Source organism: Petaurus breviceps, unplaced genomic scaffold (genome assembly GCF_028583685.1).
Source record: "Petaurus breviceps papuanus isolate PSGF00001 unplaced genomic scaffold, PetGlider_PUasm1.0 90775, whole genome shotgun sequence".
NCBI classification, from domain to species: Eukaryota; Metazoa; Chordata; class Mammalia; order Diprotodontia; family Petauridae; genus Petaurus; species Petaurus breviceps.
The window spans coordinates 12,470,441-12,484,967 of NW_027187342.1; the positions used below are offsets into that span (position 1 = coordinate 12,470,441).

At 40.4% G+C, this 14,527-nt stretch overlaps 1 protein-coding gene across 2 annotated transcripts in view; it reads left to right on the forward strand.

Annotated features, from left to right (window-relative positions):
• Positions 1-14,527, forward strand: part of FAM161A (FAM161 centrosomal protein A) — a 38,445-nt gene that overhangs the window by 16,391 nt on the left and 7,527 nt on the right. The window contains exons 2-4 of one of the 2 annotated variants that reach the window (XM_069069017.1): positions 9,692-9,939; positions 11,851-13,035; positions 13,528-13,695. In XM_069069017.1, coding sequence (XP_068925118.1) covers positions 9,692-9,939; positions 11,851-13,035; positions 13,528-13,695 — 1,601 coding nt within the window. The remainder of the gene's footprint in view (positions 1-9,691; positions 9,940-11,850; positions 13,036-13,527; positions 13,696-14,527) is intronic. The other variant, XM_069069018.1, reaches the window with a different exon arrangement.

A 14,527-nucleotide genomic window follows, 5' to 3' on the forward strand; every position in this document is an offset into this window, starting at 1 on the left:
TAAACATATATACACACATTCACATATGTATTCATATGCCCATATACCCTCATATATATATATATATATATATATATATATATATATATATTTCTATTCCCTTCAACTACTGAGAAAAGTTTCATAAGTTACAATTATCGTTTTTCCATGTAGGAATGTAAATAGTTCAACTTTGATAAGTTCCTTATGATTTCTTTTCCCTGTTTACCTTCTCATGCTTCTCTTGCTTCTTGTATCTGAATGTCAAATTTTCCATTCAACTCTGGTTTTTTCATCAAGAATGCTTTAAAGTCCTCTATTCCACTAAATGACCATATTTTCCCCTGAAACATGATACTCAGTTTTGCTGGGTAGGTGACTCTTGGTTTTAATCCCAGCTCCTTTGACCTCCGGAATATCGTATTCCAAGCCCTTCGATCCCTCAGTGTAGAAGCTGCTGTAGCAGCAAGCACCCCAAGCGTGCTCAGGGTTTGCCGCCCATACAGGTTCTTGGATCTGCTTTGATAAAGGAAAGCAACTCAAAATGGGTTAACAAGCTTATTTTAATCAGTCAGACATATCGTTTACCTTGTTCAGGGGAAAAAGGTCAGCACCCCGAACTTCAAAGCATACAGGCAGAATTATCAAGACAGAAACAGATCAAGTTGACAGATTTCCAAACTGTCCAACCATTACATCCATACCCAGTCAACATCTGGGTTTTTCAAAGCCGGGGGGGCTCTGGACAATGGCTTTTCAGAATACAGATCAAATCACAGAACACTTCTCAAAGTGAGCCCCCAAAACAAAGCTACACATCAGGGCTTATATAGCCTTCTCCTGGCTCAGAGAATGTAACAACCTTATTGACTCACTGGCCAATCAAGAAGTATCTACTGAAAAACAAGCCTCCCACCCCAGGCTCCAGGTGCACCTTAGCCTAGGGGCAGGGAAGATCTTTAAAATTCACATTCGCATTACAGCTGCCCGATCCTGGGTTATCCTGATTGTGTTTCCACAATATTTAAATTGTTTCTTCCTAGCTGCTTGTAATATTCTCTCTATAATCTGGGAATTCCAGAACCTGGCTATAATATTCCTAGGAGCTTTCTTTTTGGGATCTTTTTCAGGAGGTGATCAGTGGATTCTTTCAAGCTCTATTTTGCCCTCTGGTTCTAAAAGATCTGGGCAGTTTTCTTTGAGAACTTCCTGGAGGATAATTTCTAGGTTCTTACTTTGATCATGGCTTTCAGATAGTCCAATAATTTTTAAATTATCTCTCCTGGATCCATTTTCCAGGTCAGTGGTTTTTCCCATGAGATATTTCACATTGCCTTCTATTCTTTCATTTGTTTGGATCTGTTTAACAGCATCTTGAGTTCTCATAAAGTCATTAGCTTCCATTTGCTCCAATCTAATTCTGAAGCAATGATTCTCCTCATTGAGTTTTTGAGATTCTTTTTCCTTCTGGCAAATTCGGCTTTTTAAGGCATTCTTCTCATTGCCTGTTTGAGTCTCCTTTGCCATTTGAGTTAGTCTGTTTTTTAAGGTTTTATTTTCCTCAGTCAGGCTGTTGACTCTCATTTTGTAATTTTCTTGCATTGTTCTCATTTCCCTTCCCAATTTTTCCTCCACTTCTCTTATCTGCTTCTTAAGGTCCTCTATGGCCTATAACCAGCTTGTATTTTCCTTTGAAGCTTTTGGTGCAGGAGTTCTGACTTCACTGTCTTCCTTCTGTTCCATGCTTTGTTCCTTTTTGTCCCCAAAATAGGAGTCTAATGTTGGAATCTTCTGTTTGCTTTGTTTCCTTTGCCTGGTCATGTCGCCCCTCCGTCACTTGACCCCTGGGCTTTTTGCCACAGTAGGACTCTGCCACCAGACAGGAGAGCTTTTGTTCCAAACACTGGAGTTTTATCAGCTGCCGGAGGTATTAGATGGGTGTCCTCTCTGAGGTCTCCACATGCTCTGTCAAGCTGGACACACACCCCAGGACCTACACCCTAGACTGCAATCCAGATCCAAGGAGGTTAAAGCAAGAGCGATTACCCCTCAGACCGGTGCTTGGTCCCCCTACACTCTGCAGGCCAGGAGCTGAAGCTGCCACATGGCACTGGTTGGCTGTGTGGGTGTCTCAGTGGCTTCTCCCCCTGGGGGCAAAAGCCACGCACTCCCACTTACTGGGTCCCAAGGTCCAAACTGCACTGACCTCTCACTTTGTCCTTCACATCTATGTGTAGATAAATCTGGAAAAGGCCACAGCTGCTGCTGATCTGGAGTCCCTCTGGCCAGTGGCTGGTCAGACCCACCCTGGGGCCAAAGCCTCGGGGTGGGGCTGGGCTTGGCTCCCAGAGCACTGGGCTCAGCTCCCAGAGCACTGAGCTGGCCCATTCCTGCTGGCCTGCCAGGCTGTCCTCAGCGGGAGGTTAACTTCTCTGTGTCATTTTCTGGGTTCTGCAGCTCCAAAGTTTGTTTAGAGTCCCCTTTTTACATGGATTGGGGAATGTGGGAGCCAGAGCAGTGGGGAGGTCCTGCTTCTACTCCACCATCTTGACTCTTTCCCCCCCCCCCAGAATTGTTTCTTATATCATAAGAAAAGCCCCACTATCAGACCTCCTTCCTCATCTGCCCAAAATGTAAAGCAGATAGTACTTTGAGTTGTTCCTTCATGCCTAGAGGGATTGATGTCCTTAAGCATCACTTTCCTCACTGTCAGTGTTATTTACTGTATGTGTATAAACATTCCTATATTTTGTTAATTTCTTAACTAAAACTAAATTTACAGTGGCCACTAGTAATACTGAGAAAAGGAAAAGTGATTCCAGATTCCAACATTTGTTGCAAACTAGAAAACACTGAAGTTTGCAGCTAAACATTTGAAATCAAATCATACTTAAGTCAAACTTGTTAAAGTCTTTATTAATGAATGTTTTATTGTTTGTATTTAATATATACCATTATTATAGAAAGTATATAGTCTCAAATTTTTGCCACAAGACTTTTATAATCTAAATTTTGGAAGCCCTGGAATTAATCTCTTATTTATTAGAGGGAACTAACAAAGTCTTCTAATGTTTAGTGAATCAGAGACTTAGAGACAGAGGGAATCTCATCATTCACAGAACCAATGAATGACACTAGATGAAATATGGTTATGCTTTATTTTACTTTTTCCTTTTTTGGAGGGGGCAAGGTAGGGCAGTTGGGGTTAAGTGACTTGCCCAAGGTCATACACTAGTAAGGTGTGTTAAGTGTCTGAGGTCGGATTTGAACTCAGGTCCTCCTGACTCCAGGGCTGGTGCTCTGTTCACTGCACCATCTAGCCGCACCTGCATCATTTTAAATGGGCATGTCTTGATACTGCTGTGAAGTTATCTTAAGTCAAAGAGGTATTCTGGTCACAGAGAGAATGATTCTGGTCTGTGATTCCATGGGAGGGAAAAGTCTACATTGTAAGCCACATTTTATAGTTTATAATAATGAAAATTAAATTATTTTAATGAAATTTGATGCAAAAGTAATCTAAAGCTACAGTTTCAGTGGACTCTGTATTGGGGTAGCATATGATATTAGGTAATTAGCCTATGATTAGTAGTTCAAAAACCTTTCCAAAGCAGGAGAGAGAGTTCTTATATACCCAGAATATTCATTGTTCCCAGTATTGTCTACCAGAATCAAGCAAAGACATGATGTGCTTAAATTGCTCCTTTTCCTCTATTTATAATTTCTAATTACTGATTAATAATCTGTGCTGAAAGGATTTATGTTTGAAGTGGGTCAAACCAGTTCACTTAAGATTATCCCTCTAATGTGGAGGTTCTTAATCTGCGACCTGTGAACTTAAAAAAAAAACTTTAATAACTGTATTTCATGTAATTGGTTTCCTTTGTTTTCCTGTGCATTTTATTTTAAAAAAAAGTTCTGTAAAGGGGTTCAGAAGCTTCACCAGACTACCAAAGGAGATAATGACCAAAAAAAAGGTTAATAACCCCTGCTCTTATCTAAAGTCTATATTTAAAGCAATCAGTAAATAATTTTAAAACTAATGGAAAATGGACCTCATTTAAGATCTTGAAAAAGTAAAGCCAAGAAAACTTTTTTTTCTTTCTTGTGGTACTATGCAGTGAATTAAAATATATGGTATAGTTATTAGAATTTTTATTTAAAACATTAGGCCATCCCCTTGTTATGTAAAGCTTTTACCTTATAAGATGTACTTATTTGTAAAGTTGGTTCTTGTGTTAATAATATTCATACAAAGTTTCAGAACCAAATGGATATGACAGATAACTCAGAAAATAAGGAAAAAGATGAGTGGAGAACACTGTGAATGCAGGAGCTGTATAGCCTAGCCTATTAAACTGTCAACTCAAAAAAAAAAAAAAGAAATAGACAAAGTTTAGGACTTTACTTCTGTTACTGTCTCTTAGAGATGTTTTACCAAGACAAAACAGCTTCTAAGTGAATAGGCTGAAGAGACCAGAAACAAATTCAGCCAACAGACAAGAAGAGAGACTTAATGGCTATGAGCAGCATTGGTTTAGAGAAACTTCATTAGAGAAAAATAACCTTTTGGAAGCTTAGAATGACATCTAGCTTAGTCTGATCAGCCTAAGAGCATTGTAGATTAAACTAGAAGGAGCAGGTCAGCCAACAGACTCCAAATGAGATGGATTTGTATTCTCCTCTTCTCTGTATCTCAGTTATTTTTGTATATGCCTTTTCCTGCCCATCAGATTATAAACTCTTTAAAATCTGGGTTATTCATGTATAAACTACCTTTGTGTATCCCAGAGCTAAACAGTGTTTTGCTCACACTAGATACTTAATGTTTGTTGACTGAATCAATTAATGAATGTGGAACATTTGGGGTCTACCATCTAAATATTTAGTGTGTTTATTTTATGAGAAAATGGCAGTAGCCCTTTAGAATGTTGTGATAGCAATGGCATTTAAAGATTCCCCTGTATTGGCTTGGTTTTCAAACTGATTGTGTTAAAACCCAGAGTTTGTTAATCCCACCTGTGGGATGAACTTGTTGACTTGAAAAGAGAGACACGAACTGGGAGGAGCTGGTGACGTAGATTTGGAGAGACAAGAGAGAGGCAGAAGAACTTTTTGGCAGCAGCACCCACGTGGAGGCAGAGAGAGAGACTAAGAGAATTGCTGGTGGCCACTTTGAATCGCCCTGGACTTTTGAGACCTGTTCCCGGAGCTGCCAAGGACTGAGGAGACATGGCTGTTTTGCTGGTACTTTGTCTGTCTGTTTTGATGTTGTTTTGCCAGATTTGTCCATTGGTGAAAGACAGTCCTGTTGTTGAAGAAGTCCTGGAACCTGGCTTTTGGTTAAGAAGCCCTGAGACTGTCCTGCAGACAGAGAGTGAATACTGTCCACTGGTGAAGGACAGTGCTGTTGTTGCAGGGGTCTGGAGACTGTCCTGCAGACAGAGTGAATACTGTCCACTGGTGAAGGACAGTGCTGTTGTTGCAGGGGTCTGGGAACCTTTCTATTGGTTCAGAAGCCCTGAAGAAGGATTTTCTTGTTGTATGTTTACAGAAATCCTGGGAGAGGGCTTTGCTAATGTTTTCAGGGGTTCTAGGACTGTTCTACAGACAGAGGATGAATTAATGAAGGGACTGGCAATGTATCTTGTGGCCTTGCTAAGCCTTGTCTCCCCAGGAACTAAGATTGCTGAGAACTTGCCTTGTGTCAAGATGAAGAAAAGACCTCCATTTGGGTATTAAGTGCTGTGCTTAAACTTGATGTAACTCTGGGGTAGATTCAATTGTGATCCAGGGGTGGGGAACTTTTGACCTTTTTGTGTTCTATGGTTGAACAAGTGAACCTATTTTACTTATGTTTGGAAACTAATCTCCATTTGAGAAGAGGGGCTTTGTGGTGGACTAAATGAAGGTATAGCCTAGGGGTGGAGTAGTACTTAGAACAGGGACTTTGTAATTAATTGAATGATTGGAAGGTCCTGGGGTGGGGTAGTACTTGGAGATTATTTAATCACACTTAGTAAATGCTGTATTTTGAATGATGTCATGTTTTGATCTTTTCTTGGTTGGTCACTGAATAAAAAATACTATGCTGGTATTCTGAACCTTGGGAAGTTGCCTTTCCATGGCATTACATTACAAATGTGAAGTCAGTAAGGATGAACTTGAACTAACAAAATGCATGTAGAAGAAATAAGTGCTGAACATGACTCACTTTTAGGGATTGATTTTCAGGAAATCACAAAAAGGAAAAATTTTAGGGAATAGAAAAAAAAAAAACAAATAGAATTAGGTAATGTGTTTACCAAAGAAAGGTAATAAAAGATATAAGTAGCATATCTGCTTTTTATCCATTTCAAATCTTTTTTTTTTTAAGCAATCAGGGTTAAGTAATTTGCTCAAGGTTACATGACCAGTTATTTCTGGGTGTGGTGCTAAGTATCTGAGCCCAGATTTGATCCCCAGGTCATCCCAATACTGGAGCCGGTGCTCTTACTCGTTGAGCCACCTGGCCGCCCCTCATATCAAATCTTTATGAAAAAAAGATAATGTATTCTGTAAGATGCTGGCCTTAAAGTCAGAAGACCTCAGTTTGGATCTTGCCTCATATACTGAGTGATCACAAACAACTTAGGCCTCAGTTTCCTCTTGATGAAGACATGAAAAGAGAACAAGATCACTTTTGCAAATGATTTTCTGCCACAAACTATATATGCTTACATAGCCGCCTATGTGGTGTGTGGAATTTCAGAGTGGGGAAGGGTGGTTTACAGCATTGATCTCCAAAGTGGGAGCAGTTGGCATGCTTAACCTTTTTCAGGATGGTTCATATGTACATTATCTCAGTTGATTCTTATAACAGTCTTGAGAGTTAAAGACTATTATTATCATTATTCCCATTTTACAGATACGAGAGGTTACCCAGGGTAGAATAACTTTCAAGTATCAGAGGCAGAATTTTAAAAGTAATGGAGAGAGGATGGCTCTTGTTTGTCCTTCATTTTCAGAGAAGACCATGACATCAGAGAGATGATGCCACAACTTGAAAGTGAATTGCATTTAAGTGAGGGAGGGCTGTGTAAAGTCACCAGCCTCACTTTCTCCTCTGGAGCCATTTATAGCTCAGGATGACTGAAGATGGCCCTCTGAGAGGACAGTATAACCAGAGTGTATGTACCTCAGAAGAGAAAAGCTTGCTGAAAAATGTTGATTGCCCAAGGCATGGGGCAATGGTAGATGCACTTTCCCTGTGAAACTCTCTCATTTTCCTCTGTCCATCCCCTGAGAGCTCTAGATATTGAACGTGGCCTGGTCTTTTACCCAAACCATGCACATCCTTACAGCACCATTTGCGTGTTTCACAGAGGTCAGTCATCTAAGATCAGGTACTAGCAATCCACTTAGCTTCCTCATGTTCCATGGCAGACTTGCTTTTATAACACTAGTGTATAAAAGGATTTGTTTGTACAGCTTCGACTAAAATCAGTTCTTGTCTCTTGGGTTTTTTTGAAGTCTGAGTCTCCCAGTCTTACCTAGGTGGAGGTACAGGGGCTATTCATAGACTGATTCCACTCTTCACTGGGACTGGAGTTTGACCTGCTACATTTCCAGCCTCACCTGGTTTGCCCCTCCTTAGGCAAACCTGATCACTCCTTCCCAGGGGCTCACTATAGTAGTGCTAGACATAATGCAGACACTTGAACAGCAATAGCCCTCTGAAGTTAAGGACTTCTGAACTCAAGAAATCCACCAGTCTAGCCCCCCTGATAGCTAGGATTTCAGGTATGGGACATCATGCCCAGCCAGCCCCTCTCAAGTCCCAGTCTTTTAAATACTAGTAGAGATATTGTATCTTTTCTGGTGAGTTTATTCTAGGAAATTCACCTGTGAGAGCTGTTTCATTCCAGTTCAGAGCCCAGAATATTTTACTCTAATCTACTCCAACCCCTGCCCCACTATAGATACCAAATAGTTTTGGGGTCTTCAGACTTCTGGCTTACCTTTGGAGCTCCCACCCTAGGACCCACCCCAACTGATTGGCGATCAAACATGTGCAAACCAACTTACTTAGCGTACTCTCTTTTCAGCAAGCTGTAGATGGTGGGCCATGCGTTGGTTTCTTACCCCATCCAGCCCTCTTATCATGTACCTGCCCACACACAAGTATATATCATTCCTCACTTCACTTTCCACCTCCCCAAAGAAAAATTCCCTTTCTTCATCATGCTATATGTATTTTCTTCCCTTAGAAGAGTCAGCCTGACCAATTAGGTGATCAGTAAAAAAAAAAAAGTGAGCATTTATTCATGGTTGAGGAATTGCAGTTAAGGGACAACAGGCCACCTTTTCAGACAGGATGTCCAGGGAAGGAAGGGAGAAAGGGGATACTTATATAGGGTCTAGTTGTGGGAAGCAGGAGGAAGTATAGCTAGAATACAGACAACAACCAAACTGGAGGAGGGAGTATTGAAGTGTCCTTGCATTTATCTCTATGCAGGAACAGGGCAGCTAGAAACTGCTGAGATATGTGGGAATCTTCTTGGGGACATTAGAAACTTTAGATCAGAGCAGAGATTCCTAGGAGATGACCTTGGCAGAGGAGAAATAGTAGAGACTGCTAATCAGAACAGGGCAAGGGCCTAGAGATTCCCAAGGGGTTGACAGATTGGAAGCTCCTTGAAGGCAGGAGGTCAGTTTTTAAATATCTGAGCTTAGCACAGAGCCTGACATATATATATAGTCAGTACTAAATAAATGCTTTTTCTCTCATTTATTATTCTGAAGTTCAACTATGAATCTCCACATTCTCCAGTGAACTCAGGCTTGGGCAAGGAGGTAAAGGCTCCAGGTAGCCAATTTAGGAGCTTCTAGAATGTGACATTTTCAGTGCTTGCTGCTGTTTTCCTTCATTCTGAAAGAGGATCATGACATGCAAATGAATTGGATTTAAGTGAGGGAGGACTGTGCAGAGTCACCAGCCTCACTTTCTCCTCCGGAACCATCTGGGTCCAGAGGCCAGATATAGATCAGGACAGCTGGAGATGACCCAGGATGCAGTGGGGAACCTTGGCCTTTTCAAGCTTAGGTCTTTAACTCTCAATTTGACTGGATAAGTGCCCATTCAGTGATTAAGGAGAATAAAAAATGAGGCAAAGAATGGCCTCTTTTTTCAAAAATCAGTCTGGGAGGGGAACAGGGTTTCTAGCCAAAACAGAAACAATTGCTATTTACATTCATTCTGAGCCAAATAATTGCCCAAAAAAGACTAAGTAGGCCTTGTACTGGGACCTGTTGTTGGCCAATTAGTGAAAGCCAGAACGATTTGAGATTAAGGCTGGTCTTTAAGAAAAACAAAGAAGAAATTTCAAAGATTGAAATTCGGGTAAGTACATCAGCAGGTGTCATATGCTGTGTGGTTTCTCTGTCTTTGTCTCTCTTTGTCTCTGTCTCTTCCTCCCCCCCCCCCCCTTCTCTCTCCCTCTTTTATCAGGTTCTGTGTTTTTCATGATGAAGTTGGTAAAATGTCAGGAAAAGCAAGTATGACTTGCTTTTTTAGAACCCATTATTTCTATAACAGTCACAATGTACTGTATCAAAAAGCATTTTGTCAGCATGAGCATCATTAGTTTTCCAGTTCTAGACATTTAAAATGTTTTCAATGCCAGGAATTTCTAATTCCTTCTTAAAAGAATAGGATTTTTTTTTCTTGTAGGATGATTTTGATACTGACATTTCTATGGTGGATGAGCAGAGCCTTCATGAGAATAGGAGCTATGAAGATTTAGTGAGCACTTCTGAAATCTGTGACTCCAATCAGGAGTATTACAGGAAGCTTGAAGAGCTGAAGGCAGCCCACGTGAAAACAATGGCAAAGCTGGAGAAACTGTATCAAAATAAATTACATTTAAAGGGAGTGCAGCCAGAGACCATGAAGGAAGAAATGCCTGGCCCATATTTTAGGTAAGTTTGTTTTTAACGATTTCCTCTACATTTCCTTGGATCTAATCTCGGAAATGATTTGTTGTGCTAAACAAATAAATGGTTCAAAATAGTATAAGAGTATTTTTCCATCACATGTGTACATGTTATATACACTTAATGACATGGGTACAAATATTTACTAGAAGATTGTTGTGTTTGTTTTTTAACTCATGTTCATCCAGTAGCCATGTCTTAGTCTTCTTTCCAGCCAGTGGCATGTAGAAATATTTGCATTTCTGTTCAGTCTAAACCATCTTAATCATCTGTGATAACATATAATTTTAAAGGCTGTACATAATATGTATATTAACAGAAATGCATTCAGGATATGGTAGAAAGCTCCCTAGATTAAGAGTCAGCATTCTAGCCATCTACCTGACATCCCTAAAGGATCTTCAAATTCTGGTTCCAGCTCTACTATGGAGAAGCTGGAGGGACAGTGTTGTCTGGTAGAAAGAATGCTGACTGTGCTTGGAATCACAAGACTTGGGATTAGTCCGTCTCTTTCGCTGTGTCAGCATAGAAGACCAAGTTCTTCCAAGATTCACATAAAAAAGAATTATTTGACCCACTTACCACCAAGGTTGAATCATTTACACAGATCCAATCCTGTCAGCCAGGGAGCTGCCCAAAGATGCTTGATCTTTACAGCAAGCTTGTTCAGATTGAGGGAATGGGAGGGTGCTCACACCTTTTTTTTTTTTTTTTTAAGCAATCAGGGTTAAGTAACTTGCTCAAGGTTACATGGCCAGGTGTTTCTCGGTGGATGCTAAGTGTCTGAGCCTGGATTCGATCCCCAGGTCATCCTGACACTGGAGCTGGTGCTCTTACTCATTGTGCTACCTGGCCACCCCATGCTCACACCTTTTAAGTTGAGTAGCCTCCCCGACCTGTTCCCCTTTATTGCCCACCTTTTTATAGTCTCACAGAGGAATACTTGATTGATAATTTGGGAATGATTCCATGATATAGTGCCTTGAATATAGGGAGCATCAAATAGCTGTTTATTGAACTGAATTGAATGGGGATTTAAACTGGTAGCCCTGTGAAGGTAGTGTGGGCAGTATGGGTAAGTCCTGATCACTTGTGGGCATTGTTCAGCCCTGATCATAATTGTATGTGCTTGTACTAACTCCACATTAAGAATAAATCCAGTTATACACACACATAGAGGAATGTACATGAATACGTGCATGTATACTATATATAGAAATAGAGAACAGTTAATTGTGGAACAGACTGGGCATGTATATAAGAGGATATATGGCTGCTTCTACAACATACCACAGAAAAGAAAAAGCAAAGATAAGTCTTTCATCATTCTGAATGAAGACTCACTAATCATTTCTTCATTAGGCACCAGGAAATGTAAACATTGTCTAAGGATATGACTTAGCTCCATGAGAGTCTCCAAATTTTAAGATGTGCTCTATAGGCCACAGACTCCAACTATTGTGACTGTGGGCTAGTCAGTCAAATAGGCATTTATTAAGCACCTACTGTGTGCCAGGAACTATATTAATCCTGGAAAACTGACAAAGCACTTCACCAGTCTGAGCCCTAATTTCTTCATTTGTAAAATAGGGACAACAGTTCTTAGCCTGCCTACCTCACAGGGACATTGCAAGAAAAGGTCTTTGTAAATCTAAAAGTTCTGTGGAATGTGAATTATCAACTGACTCACTTCAGCTCTGACCCTCAGTTTTCCTCATCTGTAAAATGAACTTGAGACTATGTGATTTTTATGGTCTCTTCTAAGTCTGTCGTAATTTCATCATTTCTCATACTGTTTTGGTCATGTTTGACTTACTGCACATAGATCTGATAACATACAAATCTACAGTGGTTTTCTGTATTTAGTCACAGTGTAACACATTGCTTTTTCCTTAGCTCAGTGTGGATCAGCTCCTCCTGTCAACCTGCCATTTTGCAAAAATCATTTTCCGAGCCTGATTTGAATCAGCCTTCTTCCATTAGTGTATCAGATATGTCTGAAACTGGATTTTCCAATATAGAAAAAGAAGATATGAATAAAGTAAAAATGATGACTTCTGCTAAAGAATACATCAAGAATATGTGGAATGATTTTTCTATGAAAAACTATGCTTATACTCACTCTGACAGTTCAGATTCACCAGTAGTTGAAAAGCCAGAGAAGAAACCAAAGGGGTGGGTGCCAAAGATTACAGTACCTGAGCCCTTTCAAATGACCATTCGAGAAGACAAGAAAAAGAAAGAGTGGCTCAAATCCCAGTCAGAGACAGAGATGGCATTTAAACTGCTGAAAAAGCAAGAAGAAGAGCTAGCTTGGAAGAAAAGGTTCCGAGCCAATCCTGTGCCTGAGTCTGTCTTCCTCCCCCTTTATCATAAAATACTGGAGCGGAATGAAGAAAGGAAGAAGACTGTGAAGGAGAGAAGCAAAAAGATCCTTCTGACCTCCCAAAAGCCATTTACATTTATTGCAAGGGAAGAGCAGAAGAAAGAAGCTCGGAAGGTGCAGCTGGCTGACACGCCAAAGCCTGAAAAGAAGAAGAATCAGTTTAAAGCCAAACCTGTTCCGAGGTCAACCTACAGCTCAACTCTCAGCGACAGACTAAAGGAGGAGGAGTTCTTCAGAGAAATTAGGGTACACCTCAGAGCACAGGAGCTCTTACAGAACTCGTCACTGCCCAGAAGCTTGCAGGCTCACCAGTCACCCTCCAAGAGGAAGCCAAAACACCCAGAGCAGGGTGAGAAGACCAGGTACAGGAACAAGGTCAAGTACCAGGTGCCTGACTTTGAAACCCTCCACACAAAGTTTCAGAAGCAGCTCTTGCAGCAGAAGAATCCCAGACCCACCACAGTCTGTGAGCCGTTCAATCTCCTCACTTTGCGGATCCCCTCCAAAAAGGAGAAAATTTTGGAAGACATTCAGGCCGACGAAGAACGTTTAAAAGAAACACGCTGGCCCTATCTGTCTCCTCGAGGAAAAGTACGGGCAAGGCGCTCAAAGATCGAGTATCCCCTTTATGAATCAAGTGAATCAGAATCTCCCAGACCTACCATGTCTTCAAGAAGGAGACAGCAAGCCATCAGGTAATTCAACACACCCATAATTCAGGTGCAGGGTTCACTAATCCTTGATTGATGGATGACTACTAATAGTCCAAGGGAAAAATACTGTCCAAAGTCAACTGAAAGACATTACCCTCTGGATTAAATTATACAATTTAAGTGGTAAAATTCTGTGGGCGTCACAGGGTGGGCAGGTATGAATGGGTGATTCTGTGTTGGTAGGAGTGCCAACTGAACCTTTTGAGTATGGCAAAGTATTTTTCCCAAATAATATATTTTCTGTCCCAGGGCTCTCCAGGGTGAAAAGGACTATAATCAAATAGCCTAATGTTCTCCTGTTTTTTTAAGTCTGTTCACTCACAAAAGGAACAAATGATTTAGTTACTTGGTCCACTTTATCTCAGTCCACCACAACCTGTTTTTTTCCTTTAGTTTATCCCATATAGATTCCTTTTTTAAAAACTATTCTCATTGACTTAAAATGAATTCAGCCTTAGTTTATTTTGCCCTCAGGAGATCCCTTGAGGAAAAGAAAACATTAGAAGAGGACCGAAAACGGAGTCTAGCTATGCAGAGGCAAAGAATGAGAGAATTGCAAAAACTCCTGATGGCCCGAGCTCGGGCTATTGATACACACCAAAGTTTAGCTCAAATGTCTAAATCCAGAATGACAACGCTCAGGTATAATTTAAGGAATCTTGAAATTCTAGCTGAACATTTTGATGACTAACAGAAATGTTTATGTCTGAAGAGCAAAATGTCTCCCCAAAACTGAAGAGGAATGGAGCCTAATATTTTAAAAATAATACGATGTTTATGAACTAAATAATAATTTGTTTTAATCAGTTGCAATGTATGTGCCTTTAAAGAATATTAACTTTTTTAGTATAAGGGGAATGATCTGCTACTGAGTCACCTCAAATATTTAGAAATGTCCACAGGAAGTGGGTTGGGTTCTTTCAGGACACCAAGGGTCAGCTGAGTTGTTATTCTGATTATAGTTTATTATAGTTATCATTTAGGATGATAGTAGTTTTACATAGAGTTTATCTCTGGACCCACAAATTGGTTTCTTTCTCTTTTTTGAAGGAGAAGAAAGTGGTTAAGACTTGGGATTCCACCAGTATAAGCACAGCTGCCTGGGAAGAAATTCCCTCCATCAATGTAGATTGAAATCTTCTGCCACATAGTCTTTTTTTTTTTAATTTTGCTTTTTGAAGGGGGAAAGGCAGGGCAGTTGGGGTTAAATGACTGGCCCAAGGTCACATGGCTGGTAAGTGTTAAGTGTCTGAGGTCAGATTTGAACTCAGGTCTTCCTGACTCCAGGGCCGGCACTCTATTCACTGTACCACCTAGCCACCCCCACATAGAATCTTTAAGTTATTGCCTGGGAACATAGAGACCAAACAAGACCAAAGAGTGTGTAGGTGGGTAGGTGTGGGTGCAGGTATATATTTTTATATTTTATCTCTATATAAATATATATGAGTATATATAAAATATATATGTATAC